Source organism: Strix uralensis, chromosome 21, assembly GCF_047716275.1.
Source record: "Strix uralensis isolate ZFMK-TIS-50842 chromosome 21, bStrUra1, whole genome shotgun sequence".
Lineage (NCBI taxonomy): Eukaryota > Metazoa > Chordata > Aves > Strigiformes > Strigidae > Strix > Strix uralensis.
Genome location: NC_133992.1, coordinates 7,470,281 through 7,492,936, shown reverse-complemented (window position 1 = coordinate 7,492,936; position 22,656 = coordinate 7,470,281). Strand labels below are relative to the sequence as shown.

General features: G+C 45.7%; 1 protein-coding gene across 3 annotated transcripts in view; it reads right to left on the bottom strand.

Moving 5' to 3' along the window:
* Positions 1-404: 404 nt before the first annotated feature.
* The window catches only part of FUBP3 (far upstream element binding protein 3), a 40,777-nt gene continuing 18,525 nt past the window's right edge, over positions 405-22,656 (bottom strand). For 2 of the 3 annotated variants that reach the window (XM_074890999.1, XM_074891000.1), the window contains exons 8-19: positions 20,008-20,170; positions 19,020-19,118; positions 16,930-17,034; positions 16,448-16,550; positions 15,674-15,774; positions 14,278-14,419; positions 9,383-9,543; positions 8,446-8,519; positions 7,869-7,945; positions 3,749-3,820; positions 2,904-3,031; positions 405-1,806 (exon numbers count right to left, since the gene is read on the bottom strand). In XM_074890999.1, coding sequence (XP_074747100.1) covers positions 1,798-1,806; positions 2,904-3,031; positions 3,749-3,820; positions 7,869-7,945; positions 8,446-8,519; positions 9,383-9,543; positions 14,278-14,419; positions 15,674-15,774; positions 16,448-16,550; positions 16,930-17,034; positions 19,020-19,118; positions 20,008-20,170 — 1,234 coding nt within the window. In that variant the 3' untranslated portion in view covers positions 405-1,797. The remainder of the gene's footprint in view (positions 1,807-2,903; positions 3,032-3,748; positions 3,821-7,868; positions 7,946-8,445; positions 8,520-9,382; positions 9,544-14,277; positions 14,420-15,673; positions 15,775-16,447; positions 16,551-16,929; positions 17,035-19,019; positions 19,119-20,007; positions 20,171-22,656) is intronic. The other variant, XM_074891001.1, reaches the window with a different exon arrangement.

Below are 22,656 nucleotides of genomic sequence, written 5' to 3'. Positions count from 1 at the left end.
AGGGCGCAGGGCAGGGGGCGAGTCCTGGACTGATTCAGCCACAAAGAAAGTTGTGGAAGAGCAACAAGTTCAGGGTGTTAAAAGCAGGGGCTTCCGCCTCCTCGACAAGCAATAAAACGTCTACGCAGCTGTAGAGCCATGCCCCTCTGCTCCTAGAAAACCTCATTAAAACACATCCTTCTGGCCCAAACAGCGACCGTTACAGCACCTTACTGCGGAAAGCCTCCGTGTCACGGTGCCAGGAGACGCTCTGACATGACATGACGAGAGTTTCACTAGAATTAAGGCTCAAGCTGACTTCACTGATCGTCCCAAACTCCTCGGGCGACAGCGCGAGCACGACGGCGAGAGCAGCCGGGGGTCTGCGGGGGAGAGGGAGCGAACTGAGCAAACCAGACGGGAAATACTTCACCCACAAGACACCTTGTGGAAATTTTATTATATAGAGTGTAAAATGCAACTGTCAGTCAAATAAAAAGAACACTTTTCTTTTTTTAAACACCATGCTCAACATTATCCAATTGCGTTTCTTTATAGTTAGACATTTCAAGCATAAGGAAAAATAAGGAAAGAACCCAAGAACAGTAACTTCAGTACATTTCAAAACGGAATGTCCCGCAGGGCAATTAAAAATGCAAGAAAAAATAGCTTCAGTTCCGTTTTTCCTTTAAAAATACACTGTTATCTGTACAAGAAACACTACAGTAAACATTGGAAATCATATTATCCCTTTTATTAAATCAAAATTATTTAGCGCATACTGTGGTTAATACTAGATTCATTTATTTCTCTAGGTAATTTGACAAATATTAGATAAGAAAATATTTAAAAGAAATGAAAAAGCAAAAAACACCTTGGAATTAAAAAATAGTTACTACCTTTTATATGGTTTTATGTTCCACAGTGTTTGTTAAAGGTACTAATAGCAGATTCATTTTAATATTAAAAATAACAGTATTTATATTTCTGAGAGCATAGAGGAAAGTTTTTTTTCTTTTTTGTTTTTGTTTTTTTTTTTTTTTTAAACAAGCTTGGAGGTCTTAGATACATAAATGCAACTAGCAATGGAGACATGAAAAAATGTATTGCTAAAAAAATTAACACGTTTTTATATTACCCCTTTAGACTCTAGAAATTATACAAACCCTACAAAATGCCCCCCCGCCCATAACTTGCCTGACAGCAAAACAGTAACTGTCTCAATACAGAATTCACATAATTAATTACAATACATATCATAGTTCAGTTTTTAAAAAATGCAATAAAATCAAAGACAGCCAAGATACAAGAAATTAGAAGTAAAACATTTAATGAATTTACATATTTAAGAATATTTAAATACTGTTTAAAATTTTTTTTTCTTTTTAGGATTTGTTACATACCACCTAAGACTTCCAAGCCACTCTTTCTGTTGCAACAGAAAAGATCAAAAATTAAAAGGAAAAAACACACAAAAAACCACATGTTGAAATGTCACAGCTCTGGGGTGCATTTTGGTGCCTGCAAATTCTCTGGCTTCTCTCCAAAAAGAATCCCGGAGGTTGTTTTTGTTTTTTTTTTTTTTTTTTTTTACAAATTTGGAAACAAAATTACCAGCATGTCCATAAGTTTAGTACATTACTAATTGTTCCTGATTCTTAGAAAAGTTCAGTATAGATTATCCTACAACTAGTGTTTCACAAACAAACAGAAAAGTCTTCATCAAAATGTTGCAAATCTAGAAACCTCTGTTACAAAAAGGTTTTCTTCCACAATGATTCCAAGGAAAAAAAAAAAAATTGCCACGAGGACCTTGTTCTACTGCTCCTAGAGAGAGGGGGGGGGGGAAAAAGGAAAAGTTACTCAGCGGCAGCAAATTCTTGAAGCTGCTGAACCCTCCTCCCCCGACACAGCCCGGTCTCTCATCCCCGTTCCAGCCGAGCAGGATATAGACCTCGAACACGCTTCAAGCCGCTGTCGAAGCGATCTCTGCCCTAACGCCCGCTGTCCCCGCGCTCTCCTTCCAGGAGTTCGTGCCTCTTATCGAACAAGATCTCTCTTCTCTGGAGGGCCAGACTTTGAGAGGGGAATGAAGAGAACTGCCTTTTATCACCACTTCCAGGTCACACTTGGCCAGCGCCCGCGGCAAGCGCCGGTTCCTGCGCCCGGCTCGCCCCGCTCGACCTCGGCGCTGCCGGAGAGGCTGCGGCTGCCTGGGCCGGTGCTGGCTCCCCGCGCCACCTGCACCCAGAGCAGCCTCTGCTCCGAGGAGCCGCAGCCAAAACACCACTCAGCGGGGAGAAGCGTCTGATCGCTCGGAGGTGTACGTGTGCTTCGCTCGTACTTTTTGCCAAATACTACGATGTTCGCTCTGCAAACCCGGCGCTGGGGAAAGCCCCGTGGGTACGATGGGGATAAATCCCACGCGACCCTCTGGTGGTCCGAGCGACAGGTGAGGTGAGATTTTACTTGGCAGCTGGTTAATCTATTTTTCAACTGTTTTCCTCTCCCTTTCAGGACAGGGCGCTCCCTCCCCAGCTCTTCCCTAGCACAAAGCTTGCAAGAAAAAAGGCAAAGCCTGCACATAACGGTTCCAGCTCGCACAACATGCCAGTGTTGTGCTGCCTCACCAGCCTGGCTCCACCATTCCTTTCACTTTAATTCCCCAAAACAGCCCAGAGATTATCAGGAAAGACTCCCTGAAGAAACAAATAAACCCCCAGTCCTCTCCCAAAAAACCCTCACCCCGTACAGGGAAATAAGACTCTGATGCTGAGACAACACTTCTGTATCACTTCCCCCGCCACAGAATGTCTCTGCTTCACCATGTGAACCCAAAGCAGAGTCCCCACACCAGGGCAAGGCCAACGTACCCAATTCCCCACGGGAAAGAGCAGCGGGGTTCAGGGAACATGAATACAGACCTGGCTGTGGGCCTGAGCCTGCCCTAGTGTCTGCCCGTAGTAGGCAGCCTGCTGTCTGTAATACTCTGCCCAAGCCATCGTGTAGTCCGGCTGGGAACTTGCCTGAGAAGCAGCACTGGCAGCATGACCTGGAGGAAAAGGAGGGAAAAAAGGGAGAGATGAGCAATTCAGTAAGACCGAGCCCAGGCTTAGGATCTCCTTTTGTAAAGCTTAAAAAAGAGCCAGCCCCCTTCCAACAGCTGCAGACATCCGAAAGCGACACCGGCTATCTGCTGTTCGGACACGACAGGACAGGCTTTGAGCTGGCTTGCAAGTGACAAGCCAACAGCAGCCACAAAGCATCAAGAGACCGTTCCTGCAGCCGCAGGGACAGCCTGACAGCCTGCACCCTTCCTCCTCGGCCCGAAGGCTCCAGCAGCACAGCGCCAAAAGCAAACCCAGAAGTCGGCATCACGTGCTACTTAAGGGAGTGGAGAAAGCCAGGCCCATGTTTTCCCATGTGCACAGAGCTCCCCTGCCCTCTCGACAACCCGGCTTCAGCTCTCTGGTTTCTGTTAGCATCAGTTATTGGTGTGCTCTACGCTTCCCCCAGGCAGGCCAACTGCAAACGTGGGCACGAGGTCCACCGTGGTTCAACGGGAGCAGCTCTCCCGCGGCGCGACAGCAGACGGCACAACCGAGAGCCCGCAGCGGGAGAGCTACAGGCACCACCACCAACAGGAGAGGGGTTCTGTAGAGGACTGGAAGCTGATAACGGCAGGGGATGGAGACGCAAGTCATCGGATTAGAGTTAACTCTGTTTGTAACAAGAGTTGATTCATCTCCAATAACCCTGTTTCACTCACTCTGTTTTTTGAAATACTCCTCCCATGCTTTGCTGTAATCGGGATGGCTGTTCTGCTGCTGGCTCTGTTGGCCTGTGCAAAGATGACAACAAGGGGCACGTCAGTATGGAACAGGTGACAGTTTCCAGCCAGTGACATCTACCTTTCCACTAGACAGGCCCTGGATCTGCCTTGGTTGCCCAGACTTCTCACTTCAGCTTCCACCTTTCTACAGTGTTGGGCATCTTCAGTTTGGGGAAAGCCGAGGAAAAGCTCAAGTTCCTGATTTCACCTCACCTAGGCCCTGTGAAAGGGCATTAAGCCAAGTCTCCCCCCTGCTGGGAACTGCTCAAGTCAAAGCACGGCCTGGGAGCTCCTCAGTTTGCACATCGACCCCCCCAGGCTGTCAGTCCACTCACATCCAGCACGGGGATGGAGGGTTGAAATGCCCGACAGAACCGAGACCTGTCACCTCAACCTCCAGCCACGGAGCTGCCGAGGAAACAGCCGTGTTTTGAGTCATCTCACTTGGTTTTCAGGGGTTTACATCCTTCACCCCGACTCTCATCAGCGGAGAACATCTGACAGAGCCCCAGTGGGCAGTGCCTATCCATACACCGTGCCCACACGCGAGCCTCCAGCACATCCACCCCAGCAGACAGCTCCAGGGCAGCCAAACTGCTACTGGCTGCAGCCCTCGGGTCCGCAGGGAGCCGGGAGCCCCGCACGGAAGCACAGGCAGCTCCACCTGCCCCCAGCACCACCCCGAGAGGCACCCGCGACACCCTCCTAACAGCCACGACTGGCTCTGTGGCGCGGCCTCCAGACTGTGCTAAGAGAAGCCAATGCTTGTACTGAGAGACCTCGCAGAGCCCAAAACCTTGGTCTTCACCTAGCACAGACTCCTCCTCTTTGAAGCACTAAGACACCTTCAATCCAGCACGTCTAAGGGCTATTGCAGGGGAGGGTCCAGCCAGCGGGGTGCAGAGGTGGGATGCCCACGCCTCCCTTAGAGTTAGAGCAAAGCGCCCTCAGCGAACACAGCAAACAAAAAAAAAAAAGCCCTGAACAGAAAACACAGCAATTAGAAAACGGCAGAGAGAGGCAGGCACAGCGAGGGACGGCAGGGAAGGACAGGAGACACGCGTGGAGGAGAGCTCTCCCCAGCCCATCCGACCGCCTGTGCTCCGCGCACAGCCCTGCCCCGCGACGCCGGCTGAAGGGGGGCTTTGAAGTGGGGGGAAGGGGGAAAATAATACACTGTGAGTGTGAAGTGGGTGGAGGGAACAGGGCAGCAGTGTCCTGTCCAGGGGCATAAAAGCGGGTTAAAAGACTTGACCAACGCTACAAGTCAGGACCTTTTCTGGCAGAGGTCAAGGCTGCCTCAACTGTCCACCTGCTAATGCCAACAAAGGACCTCCTTCAATGCCTTTTCTTCTAGGAGAATTACAGTCCACAGCAGGCTGAAAGGACACGCAGCTAAATGCATTTCACAGCAAAATGTTTCCCCAGCCAGTTAATTTATTTAAGATGGGGGGAAGTAATTAAAATCTAAATACATGTGTAGGGGGTGGGGGTCTGCCCCTCCTCCCACAAGGAGGGCACTCTCGAGCCTGTCCCTAGGAAGGCTGCTCGGAGAACGACTCAGCCGGCTCTTTGACAGGGCCAGCAGAGCTGCCAACAAACAGGCTGCAGCACTCGGGGAAGGGCCCCTTCACGAGACTGTTTTCAAATGAAAACTTAAAGTGCAAAAGCAGGTATTTACCTAGTTTCTTATAATAATCCTCCCACGCCTTGGTGAACTCCACCTGGCCTGACTGGGAACCACTGTGATCTGCGGCAGAAGAAAGCGGTGGAGGCTGCTTAAAGCACAGCATTATCTTGTCTGTCCTCTCTCCTTACCAAGACTGCCTTCAGTATGCCTGGCTACAAACAGGAACATGGAGGATCCTAAGTAGACATGGAACTAGAGAGCCAACATTTTCCATCACGTTCAACGCAGAAATAAAACATCTGCCCCCAAAACACAGCATTGTGGTCCTAAACCCATAGAGGGGAAGGGTGATGGCAAGGCAGGATGCTTCGCTGGTCGTGGGAGCCACCAGAAGCCTGACACACTCATGGCAAAACAGTCACCACTGGGGTACAAGCTGCACTGTCGGTAATGGGGGGACTCAAAGGGTCTGTGCTTCTTGTACCAGGCTCCAAAGCCACAAGGTGTGAGCTTGAGACATGGCTATGTGTTGCAGGAAGGGAGATTTTTATCTTTCCCGGTGGCTGGTGGGCAGCATAAGAGGGTTTTTCAGGGAGGTGAGAAGGAAGACAAGTTACTAAGGTGATTTTCTAAAGGCATCTTGCAAGGCAAATAGCAACACGCATTTCACAGGCATTTATTCAAAGGCTTTATAGGAATATAAAAATTAAATCTTTTGTAGAGCTCTCCCTGCTGCACTGACTGCTCTGCTTCCCCAAGCTCAGGGAAGTCCAGTGCTCTTGGAGGTGCACAGGAAAGGATTGGAAATTTTTCCTGTAAAAAACGCTAATGGGAAAATACTCTTCTTCAGTATCCTACTATTCCACTCCTGTACAAAAAAAAAGTCCTTTCAAGCCCATCACTGCATTTTGCTGTCCTGAAAACAGAACAACTACTAACTACAAGTCCCTAGAGCTCAAAGGAAAAGTTATGATTTTTAGACTGTAACTGCTAAGGAGCAAGACTCTTCCAGAAGCTCTTTTTTTTTTTTTTTTTGAGTTTAACACACACTTCCCATGCAGGGTTGCTATGTCCTACTGTAGCACACAGTTTAGAAGTACACTAAGTTAAGTTAACAATGCAGCATTGAGGATTTCCAAATTTCATAAATGCACAATTTTATAAACATTAAAATGTCATTAGTGTTACAGGGAATCACAAGTATAATTGCAGGCATTGCTCCTCCAATGGTTCCTCTACCTCAGGCACCTCAAAGAGTTGGAATTTATACTGAAGTTAATAATCTACTTCATTGCTAAATCAGCCTTAGCACTGAAAAGCACTTGTCATTAAACCCACACACACATTTTTTGGTGCTTAGCTTTAGTCTTCACAAGACCAGGCCATTAAAAACACTCTTATTTCCTAAGCAATTGTGATTGAAAAGTGTCTGTTGGACATTACTGCCCATCGCGTGAGCTTTGAGATTACCAAGCAGACTATAAATCTGCTGTTTAAGGCAAACAATTACTCTGGCTGTTGAAGACACAGGATGATGCAGTTATCCACATCACCACAGCGTTTACTACTGCCAATATCCTGAAAAGGGGGACTCCCCATTCCAATCTGCTGAATTTTGACTAAACAGGCTTTTAGGAAGAAATGACACTTCAAGGCTTGAGGAGTATCAGCCAGCCTGACTCAGTGCTCGTGGCTTGAAGTGTAAAGCCCAGCAGCAGCAGTGATCTGGGTTCAGTTTCTGAACTCATGACTAAGGATATGTATACATTGGTTGGGTTTTTTTTTTTAATTGTTTATTTGAAAACAGCATTTAGCACTGTGGAGGCCGAGTAGTTCTCATTGACTCCCAAAAGGAGACAAGGGGATGCTACTACAGCCAGTGTGGATGAACGAGTATAGGAGCCCTGTCTATGTGTTCTTTCATTTTCTACATCTCCTTTCCCAGTCTCTCCATCAGACCGGGAGTTGAACAGTGAGAAGAGCTCATACAGAACATTTAAAAAGAAAATAAGCAAGAACTGGTAAGGTCAAGAACAAAGAGATGGGAGGGCTCTCCATGAGACACGGTGTGCCTGTCAGGGGGAAGTGGGGTTGGCAAGTGCTTGCCTGGAGAATCCGGGTGGAAGACAGCCTAAGGCAGAACTGTTTTTGTTAGAGAGGAACAGCAAAGACCAAGTTTCTACACAAAGAGAGCAGAAACAGGCAGTAAGCGGTTAAGCACACAAAAGGCGTTACAGTTTTCAGTGGGCTTCAGCTTATTCTGAGCTCAAACACCACAGCATGCCTCCACACACCTCTTCTGCTCAGGAAATTCTTTTGCTGTTTTCACACAAGCGGTCTCACGGGTGAACCTGCGTCTTGCAGGCAGGAAGCAGCAATTGCAAAGGGAACACCAACCCTTCTCCAACGCAGGTCCTAGACACTTACTTGGGACTTGTTGTCCAGGCTGCTGCCACGTCTGGTAGGTACTGCCCCAACCCTGCGTCATGAACGCCTGAGGACCACTGCAGAGGACAAAAAGGCACGTTGAGGTAGACAATAAAATACTTAACAGGCCGTGTACATGAGGCTGCCTACAGAAGCCAAATTGTTACTTATGGTCAGCGACTGCAGAGCAAGCAGGTGAACGCGGGAACAAAAGGAAACTGTGTAGGTGTGATTGCTAACTTCACCGATACTGGTCTGTTCCTGCAGCCACGGTGAAGACACATCGCGCTGCACAACGCTCCTTGTGCGGTATGCAGTTCAGGCTTCTTTCCATGCTCCCACTGCACTAGAGACAGGAATTCTGGAGATGCCAATACCCACCTTGTTTATAATTTAATAGCTAAAAATCTTTCCTGTGGACAAGCTTAAAGCATTAATCTCACTTGCTTCTGAATGCTCAATCTTTCAAAGGCTCTGCTTACACACCACCCCTCCATGGCCCTCCACCCTTCTCCATTGCTTTTACAGCTCCCAGCCATTCCCCACAGCCCGCCCACGAAGAGACAGAGAAACTCACTTTTGATGAGGTGTAGCGGGTGCTTGGCTGAACGGACTTTGACCAAATCCTCCAGGTCCACCCATGCTGGTACCCTGTCACAGAAGCCACAAATATTTAATGCCAGCTCTAAGCGCAGCGTGGAGGCAGCTAGCACGAGCAGTAAGAAAGGGGAAGACAGCAGGCTGGGCCACATTCCACTAAACCCCAAGACCTGAAAGAAGTGATTGGTTCTCCAAGGATGAAGTTCTCAGGACTGTCAGCACAGTCCAGGAGCCCAGCTTCAAAAGCAACTCCAGCCAGCCCACAGAGGGGCTAATGGGACTACGGCACAGATGGAAGTTTTCCTTTGAATAGCCTGGATCTCAAGGTTGGTATCAAGCCTTCTCCTCTCAGGCAATTTGGCACAAAGGTTGCTTTTCAGCTTTACTATGCCTCAGTTCACTGTTTTCTGTACTTTCTTTTACCCAAGTCACCCCCTTCAGTAGTACTCCAGCCTGACATTATTAAGCTTCAATACCACAGCACTGCATTAAGTGGAAGATAAAAGTCATCCTGGATTTACTGGAGCAAGGAGTTGAGTGTTACTTTCAGTATGATGATGCCAGGATTGTGTCATTCTCACATAGTGACACTATTGTCTTTCCTTCAAAAATCTCCTTTGACAGCCTTCTCATACCTTATTATTGCTGTCCTTCCCTCTCATACAGCTGCACGCTACCCTTGATTATGTCAGCAAACAGTCAGATCCTTCTGGGACCACAGCAAAAATTACTCCAATAGATGCTGGAGGGCCGTCAAAGTTCAAAGCAGCTGCTAACAGGCAAATGGTTTTGAAGCTAAATAACATAAGCATGCATATTCTGTGCCATCCTGTAAGTCCAGGCCTACATGTACCTAAGAGTGAAAACACCCCACCTGAAAGAGACAGACCAACATCAACAGAGATGGAACTTACACCAACTTTCTCATCTATGAGATGTCTAGCAAGTTCAATTTGCTGGGGAACTCCTCTGATTGTGAATATTCGTACACCAGGGTCCGTGTTTGGAGGTGGGTTTCTCTGCAGCTCCACATGGGCTCCCGACTGCTGATTTATGCTCTTGATGTTCTCACCACCTGAAGAAAAGAAAACCAAGACACAAGGAGGGATATTCAGCATCTCTTTACATAAAAGCACACCTAAGTCTGGTTCTAGTAATGGAATATAGTTTTAACTACCTTCTGCGTGCCTCAAGGGAGGTGGGCAGAGGATGGCAACAGCATAAGGAGCCACAGTACCTGAGCTCGTGTTGCTGCTTTACACCACCTCACCAGCATGACCTGAAACCGTGAGCTACTGCAACAGTTTCTGGGGTCATGGATGGTGCACAGTCCCCCTGTGTGTGCATTGCTCGGCTCCCAACAAAATGCAGCATGGCCGAGATACACTTTGACAAAGCAGATGCAAAAACTGTACTGACTGAATTCCAGTGGTTTTGCAGAGCTGTTCACAATTCTCCAGAAAAGAAAGTCACCTGCGACTAAAACATGCTTTTTCTTTCTTCCATGAGGCTTTCTTTCCATTGCTAGACATTTCATTCCACTAAGGCAAAAAGCCACCAGCCACATACCTTGTAGCTTAAAAACGAAGCTTAAGCTTTCTCACAATCATGTGCTGTTCAATAGCTCACTCCCTCAGAGCAGTCTCCGCTTACCACGCTTCCCATTCCCACCGCGGCGTACGCATCCCTCCACACCACCCCAGCAGTGCAGGATTCCAGGCAGCCTTCCGCTATTTCAGAGTTAGTTGTGCACACAGTGAACATGTCTGGCTCGTTGGCCATCTGGATACACTAGAGCACAGCAGTGCTTCGAGCAGGACGCGGCAGGGCCAGCCAAAGTAGATCTGATTTCCTGAAGACCTGCTAGGTCCTGGTCTCTTAATGAAATTTGCTTAACAAAAGCCTCAGCCAATGTTACAATGGTTCAATTCTTCCTTTGGAAGCTCACACAACTTACAGACCAGCTCCACTCAACTGGAGAAATTAAAGGGTATGGGGAAGGAAGGGGTTTTACAACTTTTAAATCACAAACCAAAAATCACCAGCCAAAAGGACATACAGCAAGCAGGAAAGAGAGCAAAGGAAACAAACCAGAGATTTTTGTTTGGTTTTAATTAAAAAGAGTGTCCAAAAATAATCTCCTCAATTTTGCTCACATTTCCATCTCTATACATCCAGCACAACTTCAAAACAAACCGTGGATGTTGCAGACACTTGTTCATTTCATTGTAATGGACTCGTGACCTTTTTAACATTTTAAAGCCTTCTTGGGGAAGGGAGGAGGAAAAGTTGCCAAAGGGCAATTAACTCTTTCTAAATGAATTTTTGAAGATGCATTTAACAAAAGATAATCGTGTCACATCCCTGGGCAGACAACAGCGATTGTACTGTGCAGCCAAAAGCCAAGCCACTTATTTTCAGTCAAGCATGGGAAAGCGGGAAGATGAAGTTTCAAAACCAAGAAGTTTTTTTTTTTTATGTAATATTTTTGTCTGATGCAGACTTGTTTGAGGCTCTGGTTTTTACATACTGAGGTGAGATCTGAATGAACAGCCACTTCATCTGCTTAATGAAAACATAGGGCCCTATCAACCACTTTGGATCACCAAGGAGTGGGAGAACTTCTTCACTGGGTGAGAGGCATAACCGTAGCTTGCTACTTGCACTGCAGACTAGGTTTCTCTTTCCAAAAGGGCGTTAAAATTTGAACCAGTCTCATCAAACTAAAAGTGAGGACAATACAGATTTCAAATCACTTCCCCACTTAGCATTCAGCACTAAGGTGGTAGTTGTTGGGGCTGTTTCCACATCAGCTCCCTCCTAGACACTGCAGGATCAAGTTAGTTGGCTCTCCTGGTTTGGTCAGAGGCTGCACGCTCCCACCTCCTGTACCAGGACTTGGTGGCCTTCTCCTCCTTACCCTCCAGTCTGGTACATGCCAAAGTGCTCCTTCCCACCCAAGCTACCCCAATTTGGCCTCCAGAGCATGCAGAGGGAGTGATGCAGTCAACACGACGCTGCCTGGTGCCGGAAGGAGTTCATCTTCCCCCATAATGAGGTGACCCGCTCGGCACATGGTGGCTGTCTAGAGACGCATTCAGCAGCCCGCTCCATTCTTCTACCTGATGGGGGGCAGAAGTGATCCAAGAGTGGCCCCCCAGCTGGACGTGAAATCGTAAAGCAATTAATCAAACCTGCTAAAAGGCAGAGCTGACAAGAGCCAGGCCGGCCACGTTATCTGTCAATATTGCTGTATTTATCATGGAAATCCAGCGGGGGCCCAGAGAGGCTGTGGTTTGTTTCCAAGCACTACCAAACAGAGAAAGCGCTTGACATGTGTATGGCGCTCGTCTCCACCCTTCCTCAAGTCTTTCAGAAAAGAAAAGCTGCACCTACCCACCCTCTAGAGGAAAAAGCTACGCACAGGATTTGCAGGGAGCTGCAGACTTCTTATCAGCTCATACAGGCTCATGCTCCCAAGCTGAGAAGTGACGGCCACAAGAAAAGAGCCCCAGATCTTCTATCATACACGCTGCAGAAACTGAGCTGAGAAACTTCCTCATCTCCCTCTTTTCTCCCCTTTGCGTGGTGACATGGAGCTGGAAGCACAGCAGCAGTCACCTGGCCACATCACATACACTACACCCAGGGGCCCAGGATACCCTCTGCTTGGGTGCAAACCTCAGAGACCAAGCTACGTGTGCCCGGAGGACTCAGCCAAGATTTTACAGAGAAGGCAAACAGCCAAGTCCTGTACCACGGTGAGGGGGGGGGGAAAAAAAGCAGCCCCCCCAAAAAGCTGGAAAATGCTCAGAAACTGAAAGAGGGGAGCAAAAGTTTTACAGTTGGTCACTGTTAAGAAAACCCCACTAACATCCCCTCTCCCCTACACCGCCCCACGGGCAGCGGGAGAGGAAATAAGAAGAATCAGGCGTCTCGCATCAACGTACGGAGAGTGTAGAGCATCCACCCTGGGCCAGGCCCCGACAGGCAGTGCTACAGCCATCACTCACTTGACAAAAATGAAGGCTGCAACAGACTAAGAGCATAGGCACTGTAAGAACACCGATTACAAGGTAGTATTACAAAGCTACAAGCACTCAAATCACCATACAACTAGTAATTAGTCACTCCAGAAAGCTTCTGATCTGGCTGGGTAAGAATCCCTATTTTGCTGTTGTGGAAACAAAGGTAAAAAGCTACCCTTCACCCCCACAGCGAGCCTGTGCCTGGCCTTGCACTTGAATGCTAGGACATCCAACTCCACTACCTGCATTTATCTTTTCAGCACACAGTGCTCTCTGTAGTCACAAATGCTCCACTTCAGTGCACTGCTGAACAACAAGTGACCTTTTCTGATCCTTTATTAAGGATGACTAATGGATACAGCAATAAAGTTTCATTATAATTTGATTTTTCCATACATATAACTCTCACCCATGGGCTTAAAATTTGCTTTGCTTGATCTTTTGCCCAACTGGACTGCTCAGTGAGATCAAGCATAGTAACTCTGCAATTTCTGCATAATGGGAAGGACAGGTGTTTTTTCACATTTAAAGAAGTTTTCAGGTTTGTGAACAGGTTTATGGCAAAGAACGTCATCTGAAAACGACCACAGATACCCTGCTGACACGCTTGTGTCCCGTATCTGTGTCCCTTGTCGTCCAATAAGGCAGGAGTTCAGGGTGCTACAGGGGCCAGACACATGGAAGGGAACAAACGAGATACAGCAGGGTTGTGCAGCAGGGGAAAGAGGCCACAACACGTTTCATCACAAGCTCACTCCAGCCCAGCAGGACAGCAGGAAACTAAATGCCACTGAAACATGGCACAACGCCCTCAAGTCTCTGCCTCCTCTACCGCTGCGGCTAATCTGTTCCTACTCTATTCACCTCACCTCTGCTGAGGTTAAAAGCCAACTGTGATTACTTAAATACCAGTTAAGACATATGTCATTCTTTCTGAACCAAGCAGACAGAAAAATTAAATACAACTCCTTTGATACATCGGTGTATTAACTCAGAAGCATCACAACAATTCAGAGCGAGAGCGCTCTTCTGCTCTTGGCTGTAACCCAAGTACTGCCACTACCCGACGCATAGCTCATGCTCTATGACACATTGAGACTGCTGCTGATGCTCTGGTTTCATAACTGTCTTGGGGTTGTACTGGTTCTTGACAGGAAGGCCAGATGACTCCTTGTCCATCTCCCTAGCACGAGAGATTCAACAGTTCAGGCAGCCAAGGGGCCTGCACGGCAGTGAATATGCTTGTCTGAGCAAGACAAGGTGCGCCAGCCTGCTCTGTGACAGGCTCAGATACAGACAAATCCCGCTGCTTCACTTTATTCATCACACATTTCAGGTACGTGGCTGTGTGCAGCTACTGTCATTACCACATTCAGAGACCTTCCATTTTATCACATGGCACTCACAGAAATCCAGCATGACGAAATGACTGTTCTGCTTGTCCCTGATAAACTGTCCTTTAAACGAATTCTCTATAAAAAGAATCCACAAATGAACCTGCCTTTTCTCAGGCAGCTGCTTGTTATAACAAGCTTACTTGACAGCTCTGCATGAAGAGCCTCTCTTGCAGATTGTGAACAAGGGCCTGGAGAGTACAATTATGAGTGAGAGCACCACAAAGAAAACAACCACAAGCGCTTATAGCTTATTCCTATGCTGCATTCACCAGTCACTAAATACCTGCAATTACAGAAGACTCCAAAGCCTCACTGTCAGGCAACAAGAACGCAACCAACCTGAGAAAGATTGCAAGCTTGAGTATTTAGTGTCACTGGACCTACCTTTGCCTATAACGAGACCACACTTATCGGCTGGCACCGTGTAGGTTATCTCCTGCATGCCCCCAGGTGTTCCAACACTCCAGTCCCCACGGCCACGACCTCTTCCTCGGGCAACAGCCAAGCTTCCAAAGCCATCTCGTTCCTTGGAAGGCAAAAAATTTGCATCAGTGGTTTTCTGCTGGCCCCAATGCACATTAAAAACAAAATAAAGCAAGGTAAGTTAAACTGCATTATAATCAATGGCACTGAGTTAAGATATTCTTGGACTTCAGTTTCACATTCAAGATTTTGAAGCACTTTAAAGAAATGCCAAGTAACGTAGGTTACAGTTGCCTTCCTGACTCAGGAAGATATTTATATATTTTAAATGCATGCCTTTATATCTGCTGAAATAAACCTATAAATAAGCATCAACTACTAAAGGACTTTTAGTTTATGATGGGGGCTTTCCCTTAGAACAACCAATAGATCTTGGTACTGACACACACAGAAGTTGCTTCCAAACCCTTTCAAGTGTCTTCTTTAAAGAACTGCTGGAATTACTCAGCTGAAATGCACATTTTCCAAAACTTCCAAAGGAAGCTTTTAAGTTCAAAGACACTTAAAGGACATACCTATTTTGGGTAACTGATTTCTCCAAAAGACCACAGGCAGCCAGAGGCTATCATGACAGACCTCAAAACTTAAGTGGATTATTTAAAAAAAAAAAATAGGGAATCAAGTATTCAAACCAGATCTCAGGGCAAGAAGAGATATCAAGACCTACCCTTGATGGACAAATCATGCTCAGGTTTCCAGTCTGGAATGACCTAACATCTTTACTTCTCATAATACAAAGGGAATATACAACCCCCTTCATGAGTCCACCCATTTTTGTTCTTCTTGTCCTTGGCAAATACAGTTATGTTGGTTTCTTTCTTAGAGCACAGTGACCACATACATGAGCCCTCGCTGCCTTCCCTGGCCACTAGACCAGCAGACCAGAGCCTGAAGAGGAGGCACCATGGAGCACTGTTAATGCTCTGCTGTCACGCGTTACCCAGCCTCCCGTCACTGCCTCACACTGCTGCTGGACTCCATTCCATCAGGCCGCTGTTTCCAAATAACTTAAGAACAGCTAAACGTGGGGTAAACATGAAGCTACAATGAGGTCTCATAATACTGCCTGAGAACAGGGGACTTCCCATAGTTCAGTTAGTCCATATTACATTAAAAAACCCAAATAAACAAAACCACAAACCTAGCAGCTCTGTCCTGGGCAGCAGCACGTGTGGCCTACCAGGGGGAAAATTTAACACTGCTGTTCTTCAGATGGTGGCATCTATCCACACAGCCACATGCATGCAGACTACATTCCCATATAAGCACCTTCCTCCCAAGAGCCTCCAGAACCCACCTGTGCTGTGAGAATGAGCTCACTGATGATGTGTGCTGCGTGTTGACACCTATCGGGAAGGCCCATGACCTGTGCGACTCTTTCAGAACTAATCCCATCATCTGTGAAGAGAGGTTGCAAAGCCTAAATTAAAAGGAGAAAACATCCACCCACCAACGAAAGCTTCCTTCTAGCACCACCACTGCTAGCAGTATTTTCACATACCATAACTACCCCAAGAGCTACCTCTTCCCTCCACCTTCAGCCCCTCTTCCATGGACTGAAAGAAACCAAATCCCAACCCACACTGCAGAGGGAACAACATTTAAAAGGCACCACTTTCAAAGGTCAAAAAGCCATGAAAGAGACTGATATAATTTTAAGAGGACAAAGGCAGCTTTGATAGGTGATCAGACAGCCAAGGACCCAGAGAAAGTTACTTAGAATTAATCAACTCCTGATCCCCAAAGGCTTTAATGTCCTGAAGGAGAATCCTTTAACAGGAAATAAAAGGTTTTTTGTTATTGTTATTTTGTTTATCCATATAATTATCACTCAAGACATGACTGTTGTGACATCTAATGTTTGCAAATGAGCTGTATATAATCTTATTCTCTGAAAAACAGAAAGTGCACAAGGAAGCAGCACATCATATTTAAAACAGTTTCAGAAAGAGACACAATCCACCTCTAAGTTAGGAAGGCCTAGCTGCTGTAACCTCAGATCAGATTCACTTTAGCAATCCCAAGCTGGAACACTGGTCAGAAAGTAATGGCTCTCCATCCTCACACAAACCTGGTTTAAATTGAATCCTAACTCCAGCATCATTCTGAATCTTTTTGATCATTTCTCCATTTCTTCCTATCACAATTCCAACAGCAAACCTGGGCACAGAGACCTGATGGGAAAGGCAAAGCAGTATGAAAGCTCAGAGAACTAGACTGAATTACTCTGATTTTACAATGAGATGCTCTTAACTATGAGGACAGGTCACGTTAAGCAGCTCCAGGCTACAGAACACATCCCTTAAGAAAAACAAACATGTGGCCACAAATTCCTTCCCCGCTAAATGAACTCTGCACTACAAGAATGCAGCTTAAAAAGACAATTAGAAAAGTGCATGAGAACTCCTCTTCTTTGCAGCCAGACTCACTCTTCTGGCAACAAAACACAATACATTTAGAAATATGCTTACAGGTTACATGTGCAATTTGATGACTTCCACCCACTACCCATCCCACAGGGAGGTTAGCAGAGTACTCGTGAAGAAAACATACCTCTATGCTGCCTCCTCCCATTCTAGAACTGAAATCATTGCGTACGCCTCGGAAGTCTGCCTGATCTTTCTCTCGGATGATCTCCAGTACCATTTCCCTCGCTTGCTACATGGGGAAAGAAGTTACAGTTAGCTTAAAATTATTCTGCTTGCCATCTTGGTGTTAGGGCCTCAACAGTGTCTAATGGTCAGGCTTCAGACAAAGCGATCTCCATCTGCTTAAGGGAAACAGCATTCTGATTTAGAGTTTCTTTTACCATAGCAATGGAGATCTGTTCTTGATGGCATCTTCCACGTCTGACAAAACCTGCCAAGTGTGCAAGGTGGCAGTTTCTTGTGTGGAATTGCTTCCCTCAGTCTTTCAAAAAAAGGCCCTTTACCTTTCAAAGTATCTTTGATTGTTTTTTTATTTTTGTTTTTAAATTAAAGGAAGCAAAGGCCCTTTCCTACTGGACAGAACTGAAACCAATATAGTAAGGTAGAAACTGTGGTAGCATAGCAGAGATCACGTCCATTAAGAGCTAGAGAGAACGTAACAAGGAGGCAGGTGGGCAGTAGTGAGCTTATGGACACTTAGAAAAATTAAGCCCATGTCTGCAGTAATCCAGCAAGACATTTTCTGAGACAAATGAATATTATTCCTAGCTACTTGTAGCCCTCAAGGCCGTTCACAAGCTTCCATGTAGCCCAGCTAGTAGAAGTGTACCTTGGAAATAAATCAACAGTAGTCACCATTAAAAAAAAAAAAAGCGCCTACACGTTGAAACCAGAGCCTTTGCTTCTATATATTACCAGTCAAGCTTTTGACATTTTGGTTCTATTTCCAAGTTTGAGGGACACTGGTGGATCTGACTCCTTCCACGTTTTTACATATTTTCCGTATTTTCCATCCCCCTGCAGTACTTTTTACAGAAGGAAACAACTCAAAGACATTTAAGAGATGCCAAGACAGAAATAAGGACAATGGAGAGATTCCACAGGGATTTGAGAGAGTTAAGAAACACTCTTGCAGCATCTAGAGAATCCCACCTAACCCAAGGATTCACCAAGCTTCTTAAGTGCTTTCTAAGCATGCTGAACTTTCCTAAATGCCTCAAAGATCTTCCACCCTATGCAGTCTCCACAATTGCTTGGCACAATTTATGGCATGGAAAATGTGACAACAGCAAATCTTACAGGGCAGAAGCTGCCACCTGGAAAGCAGCAGTACTTAAAAGTATGATTTGGTTAAAAGTAGCAAGACTGCCATTGAACTCCTTTTTGCACATCTGTGCCTCCACAATAAGAATTTTGAAAAAATTAAATCTAAAAGCCCACTTGCAATAAGATGTTTGAAAAATACAACCCAAACATACTATCCCTGAGCAACATCAACTGTTGCAGCAATTTATGATTAGGGAGATCCTATGAAACAGAACTATTTTTATTAGAGACAGGAATGCTAAGCTAGATTTAAAGTACTTAGCAAGGTATGAAAAGCACTTGCTGAGAAGTGGAACATGCCACAGTTAAACTTTAATTCTTTAATTCAAGCGCTTCCATCATGCTGCAACCTTCCAGTCTCCGGCTGATCATGGGTTTCTGCTTTGAACCGCAGGTATGAACATATCTGTAGAACCCTGACACAAGGAGACTGAGGTACCAACACTAAGCAAACCCCTTGGTTTCAGGAGTTGTCATGGGATTAGTTTGTTTAATTACCTGCGTCAATTGGCTGTCTGAGATAGTGAACCTCCCCACAAAACTTTCTCAAAGGTGTGATGAAGTTAGTCACTAAGAACCCATTTCAAGTAACGTAAATTTTTTGCTACATGGACAGCAAAGCGTTTCAAAGTGACTTTCTCCAAACCCTCCTCAGCTCTTCTCCTACCCACGTCTAATATCTATGGGGAGTGAGAGCCCCTAGGTTACCCTGTGAACAAGCCAACACTTGCTAGTCTCGTGTTTTAACTTACCCAAACCTCATCAACCTTACAGAACAAACAAAACCAGCAAGGATCGTTACAGTTGGATTCAACTTCATTAGATGCTCACAAATACACTAAAGTTTAAATTTCTTCTCTGGGGCAACTGCTTACTTTTATTACATACCTGTACTTTATATGCATCTCCTGTAATACGGAGAGGTTTATCGGCTCCAGTAGGCAACGGACCATCTTGGATCATAATCATTTTCACACCTGTTCGCTCCTGAAGAAAAAGCACAGAGCACTTTGCTAAGCAGAGTCCCTAAAACAAGGGACTATATTTCGGTTACTAAACATTAGGTAGGTCAATTCAGCAGCTTCACAGAACGCTACTTTAGCTCTTCACGGGTAATTATAGCACAAACTCAGTATCAGTCCTAGAGGGTAAAGAACTGCCAGAAAGTGTGCTACTCCTGAAGTTCTCAAATAGCTGAATCCTTTGCAGAGAGAAACCCTCTACCTCAACAACTGATTTCCAAAAATCTGTAACTGTCTGCATATAATAGTCATTAAGTGACGAGCCTTAAAACTACTGGATGACAGAGGCCTAATCAGGGCACTCAAAAACACCTACATTTTTGACCTAGGTGCTTTTCTGAAACCCTCTAGTCTTTAAAAAACTTGTACCAGATTGAGGAATAAAGAATGTCTAGGAATGTAGTTTTATACATAACATTTTTAGTTAGAAAGGGGTGGGATGAAGGAAAAAAAAAAAGACACACGCCAGCTTTATCACAGATCAGCAACAACAGAGAAGCACAGCACTCTACAACAGCATGGCTGGCATTAAAAACTATTGCAGCAGCAGACTAGACAGGGCTTTTTCTTGGCTGCAAGGATCCCCTCCTAATCAGCACGCACCAAACGTTATCATCTAAAGCACACTAGTTTCTTTCACAGTTCTGGCAAAACTCCACTACGTGCGTAGCTGGGGACAAACTGATTTTGTTTGTAACACAAGATTGGATTTGAGTCCAGCTCTCCGAAGGCAGAAGAGTAGTCCCTGCTGTAGAAGGTTAGAGCATTTAAGGCTCTCCATTTCAGCACGCTCTTGTTGATCTAGAGAAGCTGCAGTAGGGAAGAGAGCCCTAAAGTAAATGCATCTTGCGCACCTGCAACTGTTTTATTGTTTCACCTCCTTTGCCGATGACTAGACCCACTTTGGATGCCGGGATCAAAATCTCCTGAATCGTACTGTTGCCATCAACATCGTTGTGAAAACCAGGTCCGTTCCGACAGCGATCTACAATCTGCCCCAGTAGCCGTTTTGCTTGTCTTTGGAAAAGAATCGAGGGAAACAACCATTAGACAACATTGTTCCATGTGACCAAGAGACCAGGAACCGTTGGAATGGGAAGCGATTGGGGAGAGGAGAAGTAGTGAAAAGATGGAGGAAACCACAGTTAGCACAATGTTTGCTTTTTTTTTTTAAAAAAAACCTCTTTGATGTATATTTTCCCCTATCATGATTACTTATAAGCAGTTTGATTTTTGAAAGGGGAAGAGAGAAGGAAGAGCAGCAGCATGCTCTGACCTCTTTGGAAGTTAAGGATAATAGTTGAGCTATAGCATTTGGGGTGCTTAATTTGAATGAAGATGCTCTAGGTTCTACGCTTTTCTACACTTTTTTTAACATACATACAATATTTGGTAAAACTCAAGCTCTGTTCTTCTCGGTCAAGACAAAAACCACACTCTGCTCTGATACTACCACAGCACACTGGTTAACCACTCTCTGATCAGGCACAGGCAAGTGCCTTGCTCTGCTCTGCCTGCTCTTGCCAGCAGCACCAGAACACTGCTCTAACACAGCCTCTGCCCCAAGCAGCAGGTGCCAAAGCTACACTGCGAAGCGAGGCAAGGATACTGCAGCCAAGGATACTTCACAACCAGTGAAAGACTGGGTTCTTCTACTCCTGGTGAGAAGAGATACACAAAGAAGCATTTGGGAGATTAAATCTCTCTTCTCTAAAAATCTTTAGTATGTCAGAGGTAACCAGCAGGGTCTCCCTTCAGCTTGAAGACTCCTAGTACCAACACATCCCTTTCCTGCCCTTCTCGCACAACCCTTCTCAAAGCAGGTAGAAGAAAGTCACCGGTTCCCTATTCAGTCTAAAGCAGCATCTTCCCCTCTCTCCACTTCATACCAAGCCCTATCAGGCACCCTGGGAGGGCTGGCTTCTCTCTGGCAGTTTGAAGAAACAGCAGAAGGTCATCCCTTGCAAGCAGACATTCACCCGAGACAGCTCAGGGGGTGGTGATCTGAGGCTGCACACAGATCAGAGCATTGCTTCCTCCTGACTCTCTCACAAAAGGCAAAAGGTGGCATTTCTGGAAGCCCACTTCAAATACTCTGGAAGAGTCTTAAGAGGTTTTATTCATCTACCTTCATATTTTGCATAGAGTTCTTTTAGTAACAATATAGAGACTACAACAGTTAATACACAACGTATTTCAGATGAGGAGGGGTCACCTGGAAATTAACCTTATTAGTTTGCCACTGGATATAACTAATGGAAACACTCCTCACAAAACCCTTCCCAAAAAAGTCTGACATCTTCACTGGTTTCCTTACTTCATTTTCCTTTTCTACACGTAGCCTGAAAAAATAGTTCAAACAACCAATTTGATAAGAATTTTAGCACAAAAGTAAATCAAATTTCACCTAATTCCATGTCCTCAACACCTTGTTCTGCTTCACACATTGAGTATTCTCAGTTTTCTTTTTTTTTTTATTTATCTATATTTTAAGACATGACTACATTTAACTGCTTATTTCAGAACCATGAAGTCTTAACTATAGCTCTCCCCCATTTTCCCCCAACTGCATCTCATCAGGCATCCCAGCTTTTTAATATTTTGCTCTTGTTCTGAAATATCCTTTGCTACAGGGGGAAAAGCACTTCAATATCGGCAAGAATACACTGCCTGCCCTTTAACGTGAGCTTGCCAATTATATTTATTCTGGCTCACTGCTTGCAGTATTATGGTAGAATAAGGAGATTTAAGTACCTTTAGATCTCTTAGGAATGGAAGAATGATGAGTGTCTTCTCTTTAGAGAGACAGTCTTTGCGCCCATGTATTTTCACTATCAAATGCAACTCAAAGATTTCCAGATGGATTTTAAAAAACCCACCTACCCAAAGGCTGGGGAGAGAAAGAGCAGCTCCATATGTTAAGTGTGTTCCTGTAAGCCTGAGGATCCTGGATCCAGTTCCAGCAGGAGGTCCTCAACTGGTTTGTGAGAGTCTCAAACTCAGCTCCTGGGAAGGGGGAGGGAGGAAACACTGTCCCTAAAGTTTCTATAGGCCTAAAGAGTAGAAATCCCTGCTGGCTGGCCGGCCACGTGTCTCTACCATGCAGGGATCAGAATTCAAGACTTTGGTTCAGTCCTTTGCTTCTGGTTGGCAGCGATGCAGAGCCAAGCACACCCATGGGCCTCATGCTGCTCTGCAACAACACCAACACCTCCAGATTATTCTGGAGTGGCACCGACAGGCTTTGGAGGCCTCATGCAGCCCTTCTTCAGCTGGAAGGATGGTCATCTCAATAGGAGTAGGGAAGCGAAGGGGAGAAGAGAAGTGCCCTTCCACAGCTTAGCTCAGTATCCTGGAAAGCTGCAGTTAGAAAACTGCATCCTAGGTGCCCTAAGAGCAACCTTGCCCTGCGGAGGGGAATTCCACGGAAATTTCTGCAGAGGCTTCAAACTGCAACTGGAAAAAAGCCTTTGAGGTGCACAGTTTAAAGCATCAGACCAAGA